This window comes from Caloenas nicobarica, chromosome 7 (assembly GCF_036013445.1).
Source record: "Caloenas nicobarica isolate bCalNic1 chromosome 7, bCalNic1.hap1, whole genome shotgun sequence".
NCBI classification, from domain to species: domain Eukaryota; kingdom Metazoa; phylum Chordata; class Aves; order Columbiformes; family Columbidae; genus Caloenas; species Caloenas nicobarica.
This window is the reverse complement of record NC_088251.1, coordinates 23,207,013-23,229,593: the sequence shown is the minus strand read 5'-3', so window position 1 is coordinate 23,229,593 and position 22,581 is coordinate 23,207,013. Positions and strand designations below refer to the sequence as shown.

The window sequence follows — 22,581 nt, the reverse complement described above, 5'->3', positions numbered from 1 at the left end:
GAAAAACATCTCTTGAAGATAAGAGAAGAAAAATCAATATATGAGATTAAATTGCATAAGAGCAAGACTACAGAAGAAAAACAAATGTGACACTAGGAACTTCCATAACTTCATTTAAGCAAATTAAGTTTCAATCCTCTGGCAGCTGTTTTTATACCTTTCGGTTTTTAGTTCTCATATGTCACACACAAAATAATTTGGTTTCTCCATTGGCTTTCACATCCATCCTTCTCTTTCCCCTCCAGCTCTCTCCTTCCCAGTACCTTGGAAGTACTGTATCACACAGTCTCAGATAAGCAGCTCAGGCAATGAAATCAAGCTCCCCAGAGGAATAAGCCTTGTTCTTATCTGCCAACCATAGCTATTATCAAAAGTTTTCTTCCATTTTATATCAAATAACCACCATGTCATATGAGAATGAATCAACACAGATTTCCAAGAGCTGCTTGACAATAAAGAATATTCTAGCAGAGCCTATAAAGCTACATAGCAAAGTGTTGCCTTAATGTACTATATACACAAACTAAACAGAGGCAGAAGGCTTAATTAAAATACTGTATTGATACGTGAGCACAATTTTAAAATATTGATCCAATATGTTTACCACCCTGTATAAGTAACCTCCCGATTATTACTTATTTCACATCATCAATAGCAGGAAGCAAAATGCAACGATACAATATAATTAACACTTGCAACTTTTCATTTTAAATTTAAGCAGATGTAACAACTGCCTTCATCAAAGAAGGCATTTCTGCTGTAATTTAGATTCTTAATTTTTTAAAATTTTATGCAGGATTGTCTGTTACCAAGAATTCGTGCAATTTTTTGTGTAACACTAATTTGCATCAGTGCTGCATTCAAAAGAACTGGGTGAGGGATGGGCAGGCAGAGAACTGAAAGGAAAAATAGAGGGAAGAATCTGTAATAGAAATTTTGTAGCTAACCATAAATCATTCTTCTTGTACATGTGAGTTAAGTCTTTATATATATATCACAGAAATGAGGAAACAATTTTAGAGAAATCAAACTGCAATTTAAAATAATTTCTACAGAGGGAGCCAACAACCCAAAAACCAGGATTAACAAAATGCATTCTAGATCAGCACAGAGTTCTTCCCAAACAATCTCTTTCATTACATTTATGTATTTTTCAAATATCCACAACACATCATTTGGATTCTTATTCCACAGCACTCCCAAGCATTTAAAGAAATTTTACTTACAGTGCTTGATTACACATTATAGAACAATCAGTGTCAATATACAACAAAATTTATGTTTGCTTTGGGAGAAGGTGACACCTTAAGAAACCTATCATTCTAAATTATTATTTGTTCATTAAAAACAGTAGTTTAGAAGTTTCAATTTGTAGCAATTAGAAAAAATAGATTTTATAAATGAATATTAATTCCACAGTAGACATTTTTATTGAAGTTTTCATACAAACCTCTACACTAGGAAATAGGCCAGTATGATAGCTTGATCTAAAAGAACGAGGAGGAAATCTAAAACAAAGTTGTGTAAAGATGAGAGTTGGTAAGCTTTTTCATAAAGCTGGGCACCTTGTTATTGCCATAACAGTTTTCCACATTACTTCATTGCCAAATCCTATTTCATATTATATACTAATCCACTCAAATTTATTTACAAGTGACGTATACTATATACAGTAACTCAACAGCTTGACAGACATTTGTGACAGGTTCATGCATCACCCCAACCATACAAATCATCTATATTGTCAGCATATGTTGAGTAGGCTGACAAAAGATTTAAAGCTTATTATTTCTGATATTTCGGTATGTCTTCCCCCAAAACAATTTCTACTCTCTTTTTTAGGTTTTGGGTGCAACAGAGTGGATAAAAAACACCAAAGGACACTGAATCCTAAAAGCAACATACAGAAGGATTTTTGAAGTGTTATGGAAGACAGGCTACACCCTCTAGTGGAACAAAATTCTGCAGCTTGGTTGCTCCAAACAGACAGACGGTTGCACCCCTTTATGTCCCCGGCATTCATGCCTCTCTCACTGCATGCTGAGCAATCAATGAGGCATGGTTGCATAGTAAATGGTGTGGGGTTGAGTCCCTTAGCTTTTGTACTTAACTGTTGTGATAGTGATTTACACATGGTAACATCTCCAAATAACAAGGAAACTCCACTACAACTTTCCCATTAACAAGTTCAAATCCTTTTCTCATCCTCTAGCTTTCTAACATACCCAGACTACTTCTAAAACCTTACTGTAAATTTCTCTACTCTTTCCCAAGCATCATACAGGCCATCTGTAATCTCCAAAGAGCCCTCCTATGTCTCCAAGATTCACCCTTCCAATGCTCACATATGAACTCACTTAGATACATCCTAGCTAAGCAAAACTAGAACACACACAAAAACCCCCCACGTTCCAGATAATTCAAAACTGCATCAGTCACTCAAAAAGCTGTTCTCAAGCTTAAGAGTCCCTCTCCCTTGTTCAGTTTCACTATGAAAAAATATTCATATGGCAAGTACACAGCTAAGAATGAAATACCTAAATAAATTCCTCTCAACAAACCTCAGCACCATGTCTGTTCTCCCTTCTGACTGTAACACATCAAACAGCTGACTGAAGAGAAAGGAAGCTTTTATTTTATTTATTTTCTCTCCTGAAAGTTACAGGGGATTAGTTGGGTTATGGGAGGTGGGAAACATCTCCAGGACATGTCTTCAGCCATAAAACCATGCTTACCTTGTAAAACACCTGCGCAAACTGAAGATACTGCAGTTCCCCCATCTTTGTTATCCTCATGGCAGAATAACAAACTCGCCAGTCAAAACAAATATGATTGTTCATCTGATTCACTGCAATTTTGGCATGCTTGGCTTGATGGTTTGAACTAATCTGCTAATTTTACATGGAATCAGGCTAGGGAGCCTCTACACATTTCACTCCCTGGCTGAGATGCAGAACAGTGACCTCCATCTTGTGTGCATCTGGGAGTTGACTGGGACAGGGCGGGCAGATATTCCCAGCTGAATTCTGAAAACAATGTATATAAGCTTCAACTTGCAACTTTCGTGCTAACAAATCCCTTTAAAATAAAAAAGTATACACTAATGAAAAGACACAATTTTAAAAGGCTGCTACAGTCCAAGTAAATTGGTAGCAGGAAAAAAAAAAGTGATCTTTCATACCTTAGCTCTTAAAATAGAAGCTAAGTATGATGCCACGCCTGTAAAGCAACTCCAGTCTTTCCTAGTGACTGTGTGTATCTCTTGAGATAACTAAGATTCAAGGACAACAGGATTAAGCAAAATCAGGGTGCGGCCAGCCCAACTACCTTTGGAGATAAAGCATTCACTACTGAATAAAATGTACATTTTTATGAAGAACAGCTACACAGAAGTGCTCTCTAAGGAACTGAAGGACATCTGACATAGAAATCATCACGGTACTATTAGATAAAGAATGCCAAAAGAAGTCGTCTTTACTACATAAGTCATTATAAAAGCTGCTGACATTTCAAAGACTGGAAGATAAAGTATTTCAAGCAGGAAAATTTTGGCACTGAACAGGAATACAAAGTTTAACTTTGCCTGCATTTGACTTAAGAACGTCAGGACAGGTTCAGGAGAACACCTTAGTTACAAGGGCACTGAACCTAAGAGTAAGCAACTTTTATCCAAAGAGTAAGCAACAATTACCCTAGTGGTAAGTTGTCTTGCACCATTCCCTAGAATTGGCATTTCTTTTAAATATGAAAGCCTACATAAATATCAGAAAATTATAGTTAAATATCTAACAACTCATCTGTAAGTTAAATCAGAGAATTTAGCTTGAAGGAATAAAGTGCTCGGAGGTTCAACACTGTTTAAAATCTGTTCTGTACCATACAGTTAACACGGTCTGAGAAGCAGCACAGAGCATACCAGAAAAGTTCCAAAGGTCTGTCCTGAAACAACGTGACACTGACCTACGAGAGTTCTTCCCCGGTCAAGTATCCAGCGATATTCAAGATGCCAAGGTCAATGGCAAAAGCACGTTCAAACTCCTTCATTATAACCAACAGCACATAAATCATCTCAGGAGGTACTGTAGTGATAACAATGAAAAACCACAGGTTTCTGTTGCAGCTGATTCATGTAAAACTTTAGTTTCATTAAATTGTCTTTATTTAATTAAAGGAGTCCAACCCTCCATTTAAGAAGCGACTATGCTCTAAATATACCAGGAACTAACATGCAATTAAGCAGTACGCAATATACCTAAAATAGAAAGCTCGAACATGATTTTAGTACGTTTAAACTACTTCAAATGAAATAGCTCACATTGAAAGGTTCAGTTTAATCAATATCTATTGTGCAAATACAGCCTGTGTACACAGTACAACTTGTACCGCCCAAAATACAGACCTGAATGTCATTTAACTTCTGTTTAACCCCTCAACATGCTAGTACTTTGAATACTTCTGATCTGTATCTTTTAAAATGGTCTAACACATTTAATGGGTTAATCATAATAATCCTGTGCACAGTATTCTGTCATTAGAGAGAGTGCTTTACATAAAACCCATCTTATCTACCTATCAAAGGCAACTGCTGTTGCCTGTCTTCTGCCTGGAGCTCAGGCAGTTTTAATGCCACAGGTACATTACCATGACGTACAAGTAACGTCTTTTTCCATCCTCTAAAAGAAGATGGAAATTTTATTTGGTTCAGAATTCAGTCATTAAGGCTTGCAGCAAATAAGTCTTTCTCCAAAGGAATTAAATCTTTGTTATCAGAAAACATTTTTACTGTTTGAAATCTATGAGCTTACTGAGAAATACTCCGACTTTTAACATGCAAAAACCTGACAGTTAGAGATACTAATTCATCTGAAACAGTTACCTTATCTTACACATAAACTGCTTAAGTCTTTTGGGATAGTATAAAATAATGCAAAATACTGCTACAGTAATTATGGAAACAATAATGTTCAAGTGCTGAAAATCTAAAATATTAAAAAACACTTTCTTCTATGAATGAAGATGCACACAAAAGGGACCAATTTCCCCACCATCTCTATCTTGAAAGGAAGAAACGTAAAAGTAATCCTAAAAATCTGTATCTTATTTGGAAATACAACTTCATACAAATATTCCACTGGTCATTGTGGAGAAAACACTGAATAGAATTATGTAACGTGTGACATGTGAAGCATTTTCTACAGTCTTTCATACCAACTATCTTCAAAAAAGCAGTTACATAATACAGATTTGAGGGATGGTAAAGAGGACACTCACATCGAATGTTTTTCAGTCAGCTCATAGAGAAAAGCGAGTGAACAAGGCAAGAAGAAAACTGAAGTTCATGCAATGAGTACAGCTCTTCAGCTAGTGGTATCAATGTGCAGGAATTAAAATCAGTGGTAATAAATGAGACAATTACTCCACATAATTAAGAGCTTTAAGAACAGAAACTAAATTCTGAAATAAAGAAGTATTATAGTATTGCTTGTACTCAACCTGTATGCTTACGCATGCAAGTGAGCAGGAATGTTCCAATTGTGCCATCTTTTATTTAGTGAGTACTTTTCTCTGATCTAATATAGTAACTTTTGATTAAACTATTCAGTCATCACTGAACATATACCAAGCTCTGATAAGTCTTTCAAAACACGTATACAGTTCAAAAGTCAGTAACTTGGATGACTTCAGCATCTGTTTTAAAAGCTACCATAATTGAAAAAAAAAAAAAAATTTGAAGGTTTCAAAACCAGACACACAAACACAGAATTCCCTTCTCCCATATCTAGATAACATGCAGACAATACCTACCTTTTTACTTTGCATTTTCCAAATGTATATATACATGCTTATGCACAGTACCCAGTATTTGCTTTCAACTCAAACACAGAGCTTTTGTATTTTAGTATATAGTGTGCCGCCATAAAAAATAAAGGTTCTTTTGCCTGATCATGGAAGACTCTCTAAAACCAGGTTAAATCTGAACTTCAGGCTTCTTAGTTTGGGCATGTCTTTAATGAAGGAGTAAAATAACTGAAGATTATGTTGTTGCAGTGTTTGATTAAGCTTCCTATGGCTACTTCTCCTGCAAGACCAAAGAATAATCCATTCAACAATGGATCATATTTTTTCCCCCAGGAACAAGAGTTTTTAGGCTACAAAATCAGATTAGCCAAAACAGGCAAAATTGACTGACAAGGCACTGGTGACTCTTGGCCACATTCAACATCACAGTCCAACTGTGATGATGAGAATTTGCCAAGGTGGGAATAGCCATGATATCACACAAGTAGGCAAATTAAAATAATGAGTCAACACTGAACCTGGAAAAAAAAAATCATCTTCCTTTTCATTTCTGTCAGATATAAACAAATATTTCACTTCTCCACAGACATACTGCAGGAAGGCAGTAGCTCTTACTATAACCACTGTCATACATAAAACATCAACTAGGATGAACACTAAGACATTTCAATTGCATGTGTGCCAACTGCAGTTTAGAAAAGAATTTAAAACAAATTAATGAAAAAAAATTTTTAAAACTTTTTTGAAACAATTAGTTTTCAGACAAGTTGTGTAATTCACAAGAGGCAATACTGAAGAGCAGAACCTATTTATAACAAAAAATTTTTGCTTCAGGTTTTTACTAAGAAGATACGCACATATATAGAAAAGTAAATACATAAAACATGCATGTATATCACCACAAAAGAGCTTACAGTTCTTTGTGCTTCTCTTCTGCCAATATTTGGTCATTTGGCTTCAGCCCATACCTTGGAAAAAAAAACAAACAAACACAAAACACAAAGCAGTTACTCCTTTGAAAATACAGGCATAAAACGTAGTTTTATAGTTTCAAACTAGCAAATTATTAAACTCTGTAATATTTGTTGATTCAGGTACCTCAGGTATTGCAGAGATAGTAGCAAAATTTTCTAAAAAATTTACATGTTTATTAAAATAAACTTAACATCATACTTCTGCTTTATACCACAGCTTCAAATTACATCAGATACTTTGACTTTCTATATATCCAAAATCATTGCACTTCATACCATAAACTGCACATTGATCTTATAGATTGGATCTGACAAAAGATGACAATGTGAACATTAAAAGTGGCTAGTGTTTCCTCCTGTACCAAATGTTACATTGATGCAAAAGTAATTGTGGTTTTGGACTGTGAATTTTAAATCATTATAACTGGGCTCAAACACATCTTTATTAATCAAAATAGGAACCATTACAATCAACACAGTTTTGCCAACAAGAAATAAGTTTGTTTATTCCTGCAGCATCAAAATCCGTGCTTTGGGATTTCACAAAATCTTGCAAAGCATTTTCTGCATACTGCGAGTTGTGGAAGCACCTTCCCTGCAAAACGTTGTCGAGACACTTGAAGTGGTAGTCGGTTGGCGAGAGGTCAGGGGAATACGGTGGATGAGGCAAAACTTTGTAGCCCAATTCATTCAGCTTTTGAAGCGTTGGTTGTGCAACATGCAGTTGGGCGTTGTCGTGGAGAAGAATTGGGCACTTTCTGGCGACCGATGCCGGCTGCAGGCATTGCAGTTTTCAGTGCATCTCATCAATTTGCTGCGCAGACTTCTCAGATGGAATGATTTCAGATTCAGAAAGCTGGAGTGGATCAGACCAGCAAGAGACCACCAAACACCGACTGTGACCCTTTTTTTTTTTGAGCAAGTTTGGCTTTAGTGGTCCTTCTCAGTCCAACCACAAAGCTGGTCGTCATCAGTTGTATAAAATCCACTTTTTGTGACATGTCACAATCCAATCGAGAAATGGTTCATTGTTGTTGCATAGAATAAGAGAAGGTGACACTTCAAAATGACGATTTTTTTTTTTTCAGTTGGCTCATGAGGCACTCACTGATCGAGCTTTTTCACCTTTCCAATTTGCTTCAAATGCTGAATGACCGTAGAATAGTCAATACTGAGTTCTTCAGAAAGTTCTCGTTTAGTTGTAAGAGGATCAGCTTCAATGATTGCTCTCAATTGGTCGTCATCAACTTCCGACGGCCGGCCACTGCGCTCCTCACCTTCAAGGCTCTCTTCTCCTTTGCAAAACTTCTTGAACCACCACTGCTCTGTACATTTGTTAGCAGGTCCTGGGCAAAATGCACTGCTGATGTTGCAAGTTGTCCCTGCTGCTTTACGACCCATTTTGAACTCAAGTAAGAAAATTGCTCAAATTTGCTTTTTGTCTAACGTTATTTCCATACTCTAAAATAAATATATAATAAGCAGCAAGTAATAAGTCAGTAGCAAAAAAAACAAAGCAAGAAAAGCACATGTATAACATAACCACATTTAAGAATGTATTCCAATATCAAACAGCAAATTTCAACAATGCCAAAACCACAATACCTTTTGCACCAACCTAACAGAATTATATTATAATCTATACCAATATATCAATACCAATCAATCAATATCAATAACATTCTACAGAAAAAAATCAAGTTTAATAGGCTTTTTAGGAAAGTTTCTGCTGTCCATATAAGTGACCTCTGATGAAAGCAAGAGCTTGAGACAAAGAAATTTGCTAGCTTAACCTAATAGGCAATTTAGGTTACCTAAACTGTCTGAATCAGAGAGATAAAGGAACCTAGCTTCTCCCAGCACAGTCTGCTACTGGTCATGTTGCGGACTGCACTGTCACTCGCTTTGGAAAAACCTTTGAGAAGTGACCTCACCTTTGTTGTGCCTCAGAGCAAAATCTCTTGCCATCTCAAAATACTCCACAAATCTAACTGCTATGGGGTTTGGTTTTTTGAGTTTCTTTGTGGTTTTTGTTTGGTTTTTAGCTGGTTGGTTTGTAAGACAGTCATACATAATGAAAGCAGCAAGAAGTCACTGTCCATCTAACAATTCTGCAAAGAGCTAACTGCTCACACTGGAGAAGGCTCCCACTGTCCCTTTGCCCTGTTTTTGTTCCTTACTCCAGTCAACTGCAGAATCATAAATTACTCCTACTGAGGAAAGATTCTGGTGACCAGTCAACTACAATCAAGCTACCTTACAAATTGATTCTTTGTGTCAAATAAACAGATAAGACATGTATTCTCTATTCTTTATAGCATTTTCTGATTATACTCTCTGAAACTTGTTTTTCTAGCATCCATTTAAAATGCAAGCATCAACCCCAGACACATTCTCAAGTTCACTAGTGCTGCATTCAAATATGCAAGACACTGACTGACCCATTTTTCTTGTTTACATATGCAGAGACTGCCTTAGGTTATTTGCCATAGTATCACGGTGACTTGAATCCACTTATCCACTTTGCTGCTAAATCCTTCATGGGGTCACTTCTAATCAGGATACAGTGGGGTCCTTCCACATTCTTCTTCTAAATGCAGGGTTTCCATTTGACTCTTACACCAGACTATACTGTAATACACTATTCAATTACAGATTCACGTGATGTGGTTTAATTGCCAAGTCTTCATAGTTTACCATCCTACCAGTCTTTAAGCCACAAATTTCAGCTGTTGTGATCTTACATCTATTTGCAAATCAATGTTTTCTGTAGTGAACAGTATCAGGCTTTTCCTTTAATGAAAAAGGGTCTAGCCCAATACCAATCTCTTCATAATGCTGCTGCTACATCTCCCTGATATCCCCCATTTGTCATGTCTTAATAAGCATTTTATTGATAGCAAATATGTATCAGAGAAAAAGCAAAGAGCTACCAGGAAATTCTAAAAGGAACATCTTCCAGAAGTCAAAGGACACTAGCTCTTCTTATGCAACTTGCAATATTACTTAAGATGAAATCAGGTGATTTGTTAAACGGATCTGCCTGTCATAGATAGATATACCTTTGTGTAATATGCAATCCATTTTGTAAATGGAGATCATTTTGCCTATTAAAAAAATAATACACCTGCATAAAGTCCCAACCGTTCTTCACTAAAAAATAACACTGCATGCTTTTCCTCTGACCAGAAAGCAGACTATTGCAGCTAGAACTTCATACAATTTTAGCTGCTGATGATATAGAAATAATATCTATACCTGAGCTTTTTAAAGCTTCCAGATTCCTTGTTCCTTCACTTGTTTGTTTGGGTTTTTTAACCATAATTTCACAACCCCTCCCCCCTCGTTATTCAGAGGGAAAATAATAATACCCTTCACTACCTACTCAGGCTATTAAGTCAGCTACAGCAGAAATCATGTAACATAACGGGAATGCTGTTGAACAGATGTGTGATTTTCACCTCGGGTATGTTACTGACATACCACAGAGGGGTGCAGGAGGGACACAGTTGCTACTCTTGAGATTTGCACAACAGTTCCTTTGGTGAACCTTAGCTTACCTAATATTTTTCACTGCTGCCCCTTCTTTCACCATGAAAATAGCATTTTTCAAATGTTCTTGACCCCTAAAGATATTGCTTTGACAGCAACTTGCCAAAGAAACTTTCCCACAAAGGGATATGCTTGTGGAGTTCAAACTTTTTTTAGTACTTTATGCATTAAGAAAGGATGCGTATTATATTTCATACACAGCTGCTGAAGTATTTAATTAGTTTAAATGTGCAGCTAGCAGAGTGAACAGCTTACATAATATTTCCCAACGTGTTTCGTAGGCAAGATTGATAAGCACCAGTTGGCTCTTCCTTACTGATGAAGGTTAGGGCTGGGAGAATTTCTCAAAAAAACATTTTAGGAGCCAAGGATACTAAATGCAAAATTCAAGCTAAAGATATGCAGTCCAAAATTTAAAATAAGGGCATTTAAAACCATCTAAGCAACCAGAACAACATACTGTAACATGCATTATACATTTACATGCCTGACATGAAACTAGCAAGTAGGAGACATGCAAATACACTATAGAAGTGGGCAAAGGAACTGAAGGGACCACAACTTCACTTTTTTCTATTCTCTGCCCTATGAAATTCAAAGTTCAACACACTCTAGCACATTAAATAAGTACCAAACTGCGATACGGTTTCAAAATGTTAATAGCCTCTTCATCACTGCTCAAGATCCTATTTCAAAACAGAGGCCTAAGAGTAAAAATATACAAGGATCTAGACCAAGATCACAGGGGTCAAAACAAACCAGATATGCACAGCCCAGCCTCAGAGCATCACAACTGATGGCTTGACAGTCCAATAGGCTGACTGTACCTCGGCTAAAACTTCCACTTTCAGAAGACAGCAGCATTCTCCCCAAACTCAGTTCCTTATGGAATTTCTTAAGCCACAACATTCTTGGTCTAACCTCTAGATGTCATCATGTTATAGTCACTCCAATATACCCTATTCCGATGAAAGCTCAGGTGACCTAGCTGCATACAGGAGCTAACAGAGATCATTACTCTATCATCCATCTTCTAATTGCAGCTTAAATGAGAAGTTCACACTGCTTTACTTTACTCTTGTCAGTGTTGATATAATATTTTAAGCAGTTTTCTTTCCAACCTGGTTACAAAAAGGCATTTTTTGGCATTTAATTTACCAGGACAAAAGAGCAAGCTAATGCCCCTACATTTCATCAAGAAACAAAGACCCAACTCTGCAAAAGCATTTCTCAGTCCTTTGACTATAATGGGGCATAGTGATACAGAATGTCTAAACTATTCTGCTGAGCAAGATGATTTGAATGCCTCCCATTAGTCCCCAAGCCCATAACTTCAGAACATGAACAAACCACAGATATATTTCAATGATAAAACCTTTTACTCATTTGTTTACTGTAATCAATAACTGTACCAGAACTCAGATCTGAACTTCATGTTATTTTCTTCCTTCCCAATTGTTATCTTTCCAGAACCAAATTTTATGTGCATGCAGATATATACATAATATATGCATGGTGCGATACACATAACGTGAGGTGCGAGGCTGTACCTCGAACTCTGTGTCCAGTTTTGGGCCCCTCACTACAGGAAAGACATTGAGGTGCTGGAGAGAGTTCAGAGGAGGGCAATGAAGCTGGTGAAGAGTCTAAAGCACAAGTCTGGTGAGGAGCAGCTGAGGGAACTGGGGCTGTTCAGCCTGGAGAAAAGGAGGCTGAGGGGAGACCTTAGCGAGGTCGTAGCATGGAGGGTGTTGGTCTCTTCTCCCAAGTAGCAAGTGATAGGACAAGAGGAAATGGCCTCAAGTTGCACCATGGAATGTTTAGATTGGATATTGGGAAGAATTTCTAGACAGAAAGGGTTGTCAGGCACTGGAACAGGCTGCCCTGGGAAGTGGTGGAGTCACCATCCCTGGAGGTGTTAAAAGATGTGTAGATGAGGTTCTTGGGGACATGATTTAATGTCAGTGTTAGGTTAACACTTGGACTCAATGATCTTGAGGGTCTCTTTCAAAAAACACGATTCTATGATATCAAACTTAGCTCTCAAAAACAATTATTATAAATCCACAAGCAAATTAATGTTAAATATTTTTGCTTTCTACAACCCTGAAAATAAAGTAGCATAGACCCAGACTAAAAGATTATTTCAGGCATTCTGAGGACAGATATTTTACAGAGCCAAAATGGTGTTAAGAAAATTTGGCTGTATATACAGGTAAATCAGAGAATTTTAGAATACTATGGGTTGGAAGGGACCTTAAAAGGTCATCTAGTCCAAATCCTCTGTAAAATGCCAAGACCATTTGGAAGAGTTTTACTGTATTTAACAGCTAGAGGTACAATTCTCACCAATACTTTCTATTTGGTTATGGTGCTACCAAAAAAAAAAAAATAAAAATAAAAAGGTGGCATACTCTTCTTCTCTTGCAAGTATACGACTTCCCTAGCATTCACCTACAGGTTTATGATCTAAATTTCAGTTTTTTCAGAAACATAACATTTTTATTAAATGTCTGCTGTTCATTTTTTAAGCATACTAGAACCTTTAAGTTCAGTTCTGACTTCTGCAACACATTTTAAAGATCCTTGTGAAATGGTAATCCTATGACTCAAAGCTTTTTTTTATTTCCTAACTCCTAATATGAGAGAGTATGAAAATTAATGTGCTTGGACTGTAGTCAGCATTTTTACAATAATGCTCTTAACGTAACAAACAGCCATAAGACATGGTCCCCTTCAGGCAGTATCCAATTTTACAAAGCCTTAACCAAATTAAAAAGAAAACACATCCTACACTAAATATGCACTGGTGAAAAACTCCAGTGAATTTCAAGTTCAGATCTGCTCTACAAACAAGATTTTCCTGAAAAGCTGGTAAAACTCACCTGTCCAAAGCCTCAAAATAAAAACTGGTGATGAGCAAAGAGGTTTAAAAAATGGCAACAGATCTTCATAGCTTCAAACTTCATTCACTTTTCAAAATTTCTGACCTAGATCCACCAACCTAAGCAAAAACTTACATAGAAACAACAGCTGAAAATCACAGATATCAAACTACAAATCAGCACAGACATACGCACTGCTGTTTGGGCCAGAAGAGCCAAGGCGAAATCTCCACCATGCAGAATACCCAGAAACAAAGAGGTACACAAAACTGTATACATATCAGAGTAATATTTTCATCACTATTTTCAAGAATACTTGTGAAGCAAAAAGACACCAGAGATAAAAGATTTTTTTTTTGCATTAACCATCAGTGTGAGTAGTCAGCATTAAACAAAGATTAAAACTATTTCAGTAACAAAGTTGTGACAGTAAAGCACCCTAGGAAGCTCCAAACACATACCTGTGCAGACATTCTTCTGCCTTGTTTGATGTACAAGTTAATATGAACTTTTTGCCACCGTATATGGCTTTGACTAAACTTGCTCCCCTTTAAAAGCATTTGGGCTTTACTATTCCATAAGCTTAGTGTACTTGACATGCTTCACTGCAGCTACTGTTTTAAGTATTTCCCAGATTGATTAAAAACTGAACGTATGAGAGGGTAGATTTCCAACACGTTGTCTGAACTTTGCAGAAAAGTCATCTAAAAAAGGAAGAGCGTGTGATTTCTCTGTCAGAGACTTAAAGCATGTTGGTGGTATTAAATGGACAAGATAAGCAGAATTTATGTTATACTAGGTTATGCTTCATCAATAAAAGACCTTTTAAGGCAGAGCTCTGCAGAAGCATTTCTTCATAAATTTTCAACAAAGACATTAAGAAACCCTAAGGATTTTAGTATAGTGTTCTTGTATTTCAGATTAATCTAAAGAAATTTCCACAAAAACAATTCAGCAACTATGTTGCTTCAACTTTCAAGTGATGTTAAGGCTAAAAAACAGAAATGCAGTCCTTTTTCTGTTGTTTTTTTCTTAATTATTAATCTTGTAAAACTAGGACAACCAGCCTGTGGGGCACTGGTGCTCATGTCCTTTTTCAAACTGTATTGACTGTTTTCTACTAAACGCACTTAACACATCCCACAAGATCTGTCAGGTCAGAAACAAAGCGACGTGTGAACCTGCTACCACAGTGCATCCTCACAAGTGTTTACAGACCAATGCACACAGTAAGCCAAACAGAATCTCCCAAAATATTTCTAACACATCAAATTTATGAGAGATGCGTATAGAAGGTCCGCCTGTTTTTCAACTTCCTTCTGCAATTTATCAGACAGAATGAGTAATGCTGCTGTAACTGCTAACTCAATTTCTTCTGACTTGATCTATACAGAGATCAAAAGGCAATAAGTGAACTGCTTTTCCTACAGTAGTAAAATACTTCTTAAAACAAGGCAATATTTCTGCATTTTTGACAAGGCTACGGTTGCTTAGAAATTTCGGTTAAGCCTAATGTAGCCTCACTCTTCTGATTAGCCTAGTAATCTTTTTCAGGTACACAAATATAGAGTGTAAGTACCATAACTTGTGTTTGTTTGGATCACTACTTTAAACTTGCCAAGCCAGATTCTAGGGGCTGTACATTTCCTAAATCAAGATGAAAACAAAAAAGCACAACCCAGACCACACCTTATGTATAAATTCAACAGCCAGAATCATCATGGACCAGATGCAGCCAGCTAAACCTAAATAGAAGTTTTATGTAACCCTAGTCCAAATATTTAAGAAATCTTTTTTTCTCCATTAAAAGAAAAAAAATAAACAAACACAAACCCACAACCCACACAGTAAAGGGCTTTGATTCATATCCTGAAAGTCTCAGTCCCTTCCCTGACTGGCACTGGGTTTATTCCACCAGTTTAACACATTTGTTTTTTCATTTTTTCCATAAATTCCTCTGTTGCTTTGCTATAGTCTTTCAGCTTCACCATCTGAAAGGCACCACTCCCTCAAACTTTCTCTCCCCTTTAGCCTCTCTCCTATTCCATAACAAAGCAGCTTGTCCCACCTACCTTTTCACATTCTTTCTTGGCCACAAACTGACAGCAAAACAGGGACCCCTTCTACATTAATTTATGGTTTTAATGACAGCTTATAATCATTCACTGTTACTCCAGGATGACCTTGTACAGGTTAGACAATTTTAGAAAAAATTCCTTACTGAGTAGATACTGCTTTTTTGTCTAATCCAAAATGCAGGTCCAGAATCTTTTCCTTGAAAAACTGAAATATTAAAGAGAGATTGTATTATAGCAATCCAATCCCAAAGAAAATCTGCTTCCAGAAGATTCTAAATTTTGCAATAGTCCACTTATACCAACAAAAGAGGAAACTGCCTAAAAGACTTTACAGACATTTATTTAGGAAAGTATTAGGGTTGTGAGAGAATTCACATCACACATTGATTTCAGCATGGATCAGTGCTAGACCCAACACTATGCCACACATTTAGGAGCGATCTAGAGTTAAGTACAGTAGCTACTGATGAAATCCATAGATGACAGCAGACTGGCAAGGGTAACAAGAGAACATTCTAGCAGACAGTAAGATGAACCCGTTCAAACACAGGAACTTCAAACTACAGACAGATGCAGAGCCAAGTAAGTAAATAAAAATAAAAACATGGGCAGGGGTAAGGCATCCCAGACAGTAGTAACTTGGAACAACTAACTCAACCTGAGCTTTCAACTTATGTCAAGCATTGAAGACATCAGTGAACTACTTCAATATAGAAACAGGGAAAAGGAAACAAAACAAAAAATAAGAAAAAAAAATAAATAGGCCACAAACCACTACACCACAGAGTGAGCAGTCTTCCTTATTATTTTGTTCTCTTCCATTTTTAAGCAGAAAAACATGTAGCTAAAACGTTTAGGCTTGGAAGATGAAATGTAGGTAGGAGTAAAGAACACACTAGTGGCAATGGGGGAGAGACATGAAAAAATAGCAATAGAAGGCTAAGATACTTCTGTCTAAAGACTGCTGAAAATAAATTACTTTATAATTATAAATGGCAAAAAAACAAGTCCAGCTAGGGAAAAAACATGTAGCACTGTGCTGGCAGAGAATTACACTGCTGAACAACAGCATCTACTTAAGGAAAGGTTTAAGAACAACTCAAACCACAGATCTTGGCCATTTCATATATAAAAAAAAAAATCCAGACTTTAAACACAGCTACTAGAATAGAAATGTCAGGGCTGAGAGAATGAAGGAGTACCTTGGAGAACCCATGGAGGAATTTCTGGTGTTTTCATTTTTACCCAGTTATTAGTACACAGTTCCTACATACTAGTATGACTAGAGTCTTTATTTGGCTGCATCACATCCTATATAAACCTCTGCTTTTCAGAAAAACAAACAAACAAACAAACAAACAAACTTGGAATTTCTGGGTAAAAGGGATCCCAAAAATGTTAGCAGAAAGATTTTTTTTTTTACCACAATACTTATTATGGAAATGAAAGACAGACTTAAGTTTCAACACAGAATTCACTTAAAATTACACTCCTGAAACCTAAAGGAAAAAAGAAACACAGTTATTGATGACATAAATTAGAAACATTTTGTTTCTCTAATTTCTTGCACGCATACGATCTCTTAAATAGAAACATTACTAAGTATAGTTTTTCTGGTATTTTTTTTTCTCTCCCCCATTTTCCTAAATAGTTGTTTCTAAATTATTCAGTGTAATAAAATAGACTCCACACTGATAATATGGTTGGAAATCAGGACTTTAATCAGCTATTAATATTGTAAGACAGATTTAAAGAGCTTTTGAAATTGAAGTCAAAACAATAATAGGTTTAAATGATTAAAGGGGATTAAGAAAGCCAGGAAAGTTCAAAGCCTGTTAACCACCAGACTGTGGAAAACTATGATCATTTCATAGGGTCAGCCCTATCACCCCGGGCTTAAGCATGCAGTAGTGGCCTTGTCAAAACAGTTTTCTTAACTATAAATTAGTGAGCTAAAAATTTAAGACATCTAAATACTTCCAGTATACAGCTGAAGAAAAATGTTTTCTCAGTAATAATTTTTTAAACATCTGACTTCAAGCACCTTTTAAAAAGTTGTACACACGCTGTACATTTTTTTGGAAACTGATACTCTGAATTCTATATTCATTAGACTTGTTGAAATATACTTGGTTGACCTTTAGTAACTTCCTCAAGGAATAAAACATTAATTCAATTTGTGCAGAACTATAGGCAGTTCTGTTTATAGACTGAACTCATCATTTTAATATTATTCATTTGAGCCTTCAGTATTTAAAGAGTTTATTTAGTCATACTAGTCACTTTGCATTGTTTCTGTTCTGAAATCATAACCTAACCTTTACATATCAATTTTCTTCAACCAGAAATAAACATCACTTTGTAGTTGAATTAACTTTGATTATAAACACAAACCAGCTTCCACAATTTCGCGTTAGTTTCATTTGTATTTAAAAAACACAAAAAAACCTCCAAGAAAAGTAAGATGTATGTAATCTAAACAGGATTCCTGTTCTCTTCCTAGTTATACACGACTACTTGCTATTATAACTTCAAAATTTATTGTTTGAATGATCTTGTACCAGTTCTACAACAGATCCTGTAAGCATTAGTACTGAAAATCCCCCAAATACCTCACTGCTGCATAAGGTCTATCCTGAGAAGGAAACTGTAACAAAATACCATTCAGGAAAGGCGGAGTAGTGTGGTTGTGGACACTATCCTGACATTCTCCTGCCTAGAGTTATAGATTTCTGTATGCCATATATGAATAGCACTGCCAGCTACACAGTTGAGCTTCTTTACACTTGAAAATGAATCCATCATCTTTTCTTCTAAGGAGAAAGTACACTTGGGAAGCCATGTGCTTTGGGTGTCAGGATGAAGTTCAACAGGTTCTACTTTAAATACAGGTTTAATACTTTGGACAAACTAACAAGGGCAGTAACATTACACCATTACAAACTTAAAACAACAGTGTGAGGCTCCATCAATATGCAGTACATTTCATTACTGAGTTACAGCTTTGTCCCCACATTAGATCTGTTCTGTCTCTATCTGTAAAATAAAAAATGAAAACAGAATTTCTAAAATACAATTATTTTAATATCTCTAGTAAAAAGACAGGACACATCCATAAAAATCAATTAAGACACAGTACAAGACAATTATTCTCCAGTGAAGAACTCAAGAACCACCAAGTGAGCCCAGAATATTACTTTCAATCAATAAAATCCTCCAAAAGGAGGACATTGGAAGTGCTGAGGCTGTATTGAATTTTGATGGATGTTAAATACTTTATTGTCTTAAAAATGCTCAGAATTGACCTTTTCATCATTCATAAGGACACAGAGAAAAAGACTGGAGTATCATATTTAATGGAAAATACATTGCTCTATTCAGAAATCATAAGGAAACTAACAGTCTTACATATCAGTTAAAACCTTTTTGTTTAAAAAAATATAGTTTAAAATGTATCGCATTTTCCTGCTACACAACTTTATGGACGTCTGTTTGTGACAGGCTAGGCAAAAGTATCAATTCCGTACTATTATTGCAACCTAAACAAGTTTTCCTGCTGCTTAAAAGCTAGATCTCTTCCATCATCTGTCTCTGCACCTGAGCACTTTTTACAGGACAGTTCAGCTTACAGAAATTTAAACAAAGAATTGTCAGAGAGTTCATGTGTTTTAATTTGCCTTCTCTAAAAATGATTTTTAACACTGACTGGAGCTACAGACAAGTGTTGCAGCTACGGTGAAATTCCAGCCATGCTGAAAGAACTTATCCAAGCCACTATAAGGGTATAAGCTTTACTGGGAAAAATTAGCATATGGAAAAGGGCAGAGAAGGCTTCTTTACTGCACTGAAAATTTTAATTTAATCCTAAAAAATGAAGGAGCAATACCAAGATGGAGATTCAGGGAAGATCTCTTGAGAGATAAACTCCTTGCTCTGTTACCACTAGAGAATGAGACACATGGAGAACAGCAATTACTGCTTCTGGGAAGCACTGTTCCTCCCTTTCGTCTCTAGCCATAGCCACTGTTTTGTATCTTAAGCCTCCACCCACAGTGGTAGCTGCAACATCAAGCCCAGACATCCAAGGATCTGGCAGAGGAAAGAGGGACTGAGGTATTAGGACAGTTCCTGCCATTTATGGCCCAGAAGAGCTTCACACTTCAGCTTAAAAACAGTTTTCTCCCAGGGGTGGTTGTAGAAAAAGGTCTTTCAAGCATTTCCCATTTTGCGAGTGTGCAAAAACTTGATATTAAAAATATCTTTCTATTTTGTAAGGTCGCCAGGCTTCTTTTATTAACTTTTTACCCCAATTTACACATAAAACTTGGAATACCCTAGTTTTGAAAAAGTCAGCTACACTTTGCACATTCTTAGCTAAAGCAGGAATTCATAGTTGGTGCTTTCAAAACAGTAAAAACCTAGCAATTACTAAACCAACTCACTCATTTTAATTAACTTGTTATTTGAATGGTGGAGTCTGTTGATACAACTCTACAGTCTGCCTTAGGGACATGTTTAGCATATATGACCTAGGACAAAAGCTGCTAAAAAAAAAAAAAAAAGTAATTTGCACAGGCTAACTTCACAAAGGTGGCAAGATTAGCTTTTTTTTTTTCCCCCTCCATAAGTAAAAAAGCCAATTCCCAGCCCACAATCCTCCAAAATGTTTTTTCCAACAACTCTTAACTTCTGGAATTGCAATCTAGATTAAGAATACTACAGACATAGAAACAAACTATATCTAAGGAAGATACACATCCAAGCTCTTGACATAATGTAGACCAACGAACAGTTGCATTATGTTTAGTAATTTAGTTGTTGTTTAGTACTGCTGTACATAACACTACAAGCACAATTCAAAACCAAAATAGCTGCCATTAAATTCGCTGTAAGACACTTTTGCAAAAATTAAGTTATAGCAATCAAATTTGGGGGAAGGTCTTCAATCTCTTTTCCACACAGCAACTCTACAAAAAGGTTTGTAAGAGACACATGAGATCCGGAACAATCTGCCTCTTCTACTGGAAGGCCAGAGAAGTACTAATATTAAAAGTTAAAATATTTTCATTGCAACTACAGTTCTTGTCTTGAAAAAAGAACAGACAAGGTATACTAACTTGAAGCCATGTAAGAGACACTAGGATTGAAACCTCTGCGTCGCTATGTACCATTTTTGGGTTTTTATTAACTTAATATCCATAGTTGAGACCCCATGCCACCTTGGAGGGGTCAGGCACTGAATTTCGTCATAGTTTCACTTCTCATGAAGGAAGATGACTGTATGCTTACTGACTACAGCAACAGCATAATTTTATGGTGATCTTCATTGCTTTTCTTCCTATCAGTAGGAAGCTCCCGTTGCCTAAAAAGAAAAAGAACCAACCTCAACACTAAAAAAGTAGCCTCAACAATACAAGGATTGAAAAAAGTCCACGGTAATATTTGTATTTCTACAACTTCTTGCTACTGTTCACTTGTTACAGCTTGTCGTATTAGGCAGTTGTATGCCTCCCTTTATGCTTTGTCATGTGCATCTCAGATTCTTGCATTGAAATTGAATCACCTGTGCTGCCACTTCATAACAAGGGAAAAATACAAGAAAAAAAAAGGGGGGGGGGGGGAGGAATCACTGGAACAAACTGGAAAAATAATCACCCAAAATTGTTTATCCTTAGCTCCCCAGTCTCCATCTGTCAATAAGACAGACATATAACCACAAGTTTAAAGTAGAACTCAAAAAATGAAGATAACTTTCATGTTAAAATTAATTAATGCAGCTTGCAAAAACACAGAGCTTTTCTGAGTGCAATTTTTGAGTTGTCCTAAAAGATATAGCATTGTTTTAAAGGATTTGGCTCAGGTTCAAAATAAGAATCTAATGGCATAGTAGGACACACAGCACAAACATCTACACCAGTGACTGATGAACTCATCGTTGCATCTCATTATAATATTTTTTTTTAAAAAAAGAACAACGCTTCCACTGAATTATTCTATTATTCTATTAAAGTGGGGAATCAAGGGTTTGTGAAAGATCTTTGTCCATAGCTCTGGATTTAGTCTGAACTTATTAGGTAACTACAGGCTTCATGGCATCCTAAACTCTACAACACAGACTTCGTCTCCAGTAACTTGAAGTATTGATGGTTCTGCCCTGACAAAAATAAAGTCAAATAGCAATTAAACAGCTGGTTTACTCTTCTCCAGCCCTTGACTAAGGAAAAACAAGAACACCAGTAATTAAGCCAGGCTGCCTCCACCCTCTCCCTGTGGCTACAGCAGGGACCAGAGATCCAACACTCCAGAAAGGAACAGGACAAGCAGCAAAGCACAGAGCAGGCCTGGACATGGTTACGTGATGCAGAGCATAAGCATAGTACCAGGGATCGACAGCAGCATAAGTGTCTCATAACTTAGAGTACAGTTAACAATAACACTGATGTGCTACCTGCACATAGTTCAGGAATAGCCTGATGAAATAGCAAGTAACTAAAAAAAAGTTTAAAATTAGTATTTCATTTCAAGGGAAGGACAGAATTCCTCTCATCTTGATACACCTAACTTGGGAAGAAAAGCTATTGAGACTGCAAATTGCCTGACCTGAATGAAGCAAAACCAAACAAGAGTAATGAGCATTAGAATTTACTTAAATATCAATTTTTTCAAAATCTTAGGTTGTTAAAAAGCTGAAGGTATTCCAACCACTTAAAAATGCTATAATTAAAAAGTTGTCTTTTCTAAGAGATGACAAATCAATTTCATCTAAAAAACCTGAGAATTTCACAAATAATTGTTAATTTTTAACTTGACTTTTCTGTCTTTTCATTTAATATTGTTGCCTAGTTAAAAACAGAGACACTTAATTCATAGAGTTCATTCACCTAAAGTCCTTTGTTTGCATTGAACAGGCAAATGGAAACCAGTATTTCATAATCTCCCTTGTAATACAACTCCAAAAGTTTTGTGAAACAAATTTTTACTTGGGAGTGAATTGAAAAATACAGATAAGCTGTGTGTGATGTGTTTCAAGGTTATTCTAAACAAAACAATCCAAGAACTAGACATGTTCTATGTACATGTATTAAATTAGCAGGTTCTCTGAAGAAATGGAAAACTTAAAAAAAAAAGAAGTTATGACTTGCAGTTTATTACTAAGCAATTATTTGACAAAGTGAGAAAATACAATAGAGAGAAGAGAGAACAAGGAGTGGAATATTTCCTATTCATGAACACGTTATGTACTATTTTAGAGGTAAATAAGGAGTTAACAAGCTTTTCTGTAATCATTGCTCA

The 22,581-nt window shown here is 36.2% G+C and overlaps 1 protein-coding gene across 3 annotated transcripts in view; it reads right to left on the bottom strand.

The window, feature by feature from the left end:
* ADK (adenosine kinase) overlaps positions 1–22,581 on the bottom strand; it is a 286,143-nt gene that overhangs the window by 241,436 nt on the left and 22,126 nt on the right. For all 3 annotated transcript variants that reach the window (XM_065639242.1, XM_065639241.1, XM_065639243.1), the window contains exon 3: positions 6,714–6,767. In XM_065639242.1, the coding sequence (XP_065495314.1) occupies positions 6,714–6,767 (54 nt within the window). The remainder of the gene's footprint in view (positions 1–6,713; positions 6,768–22,581) is intronic.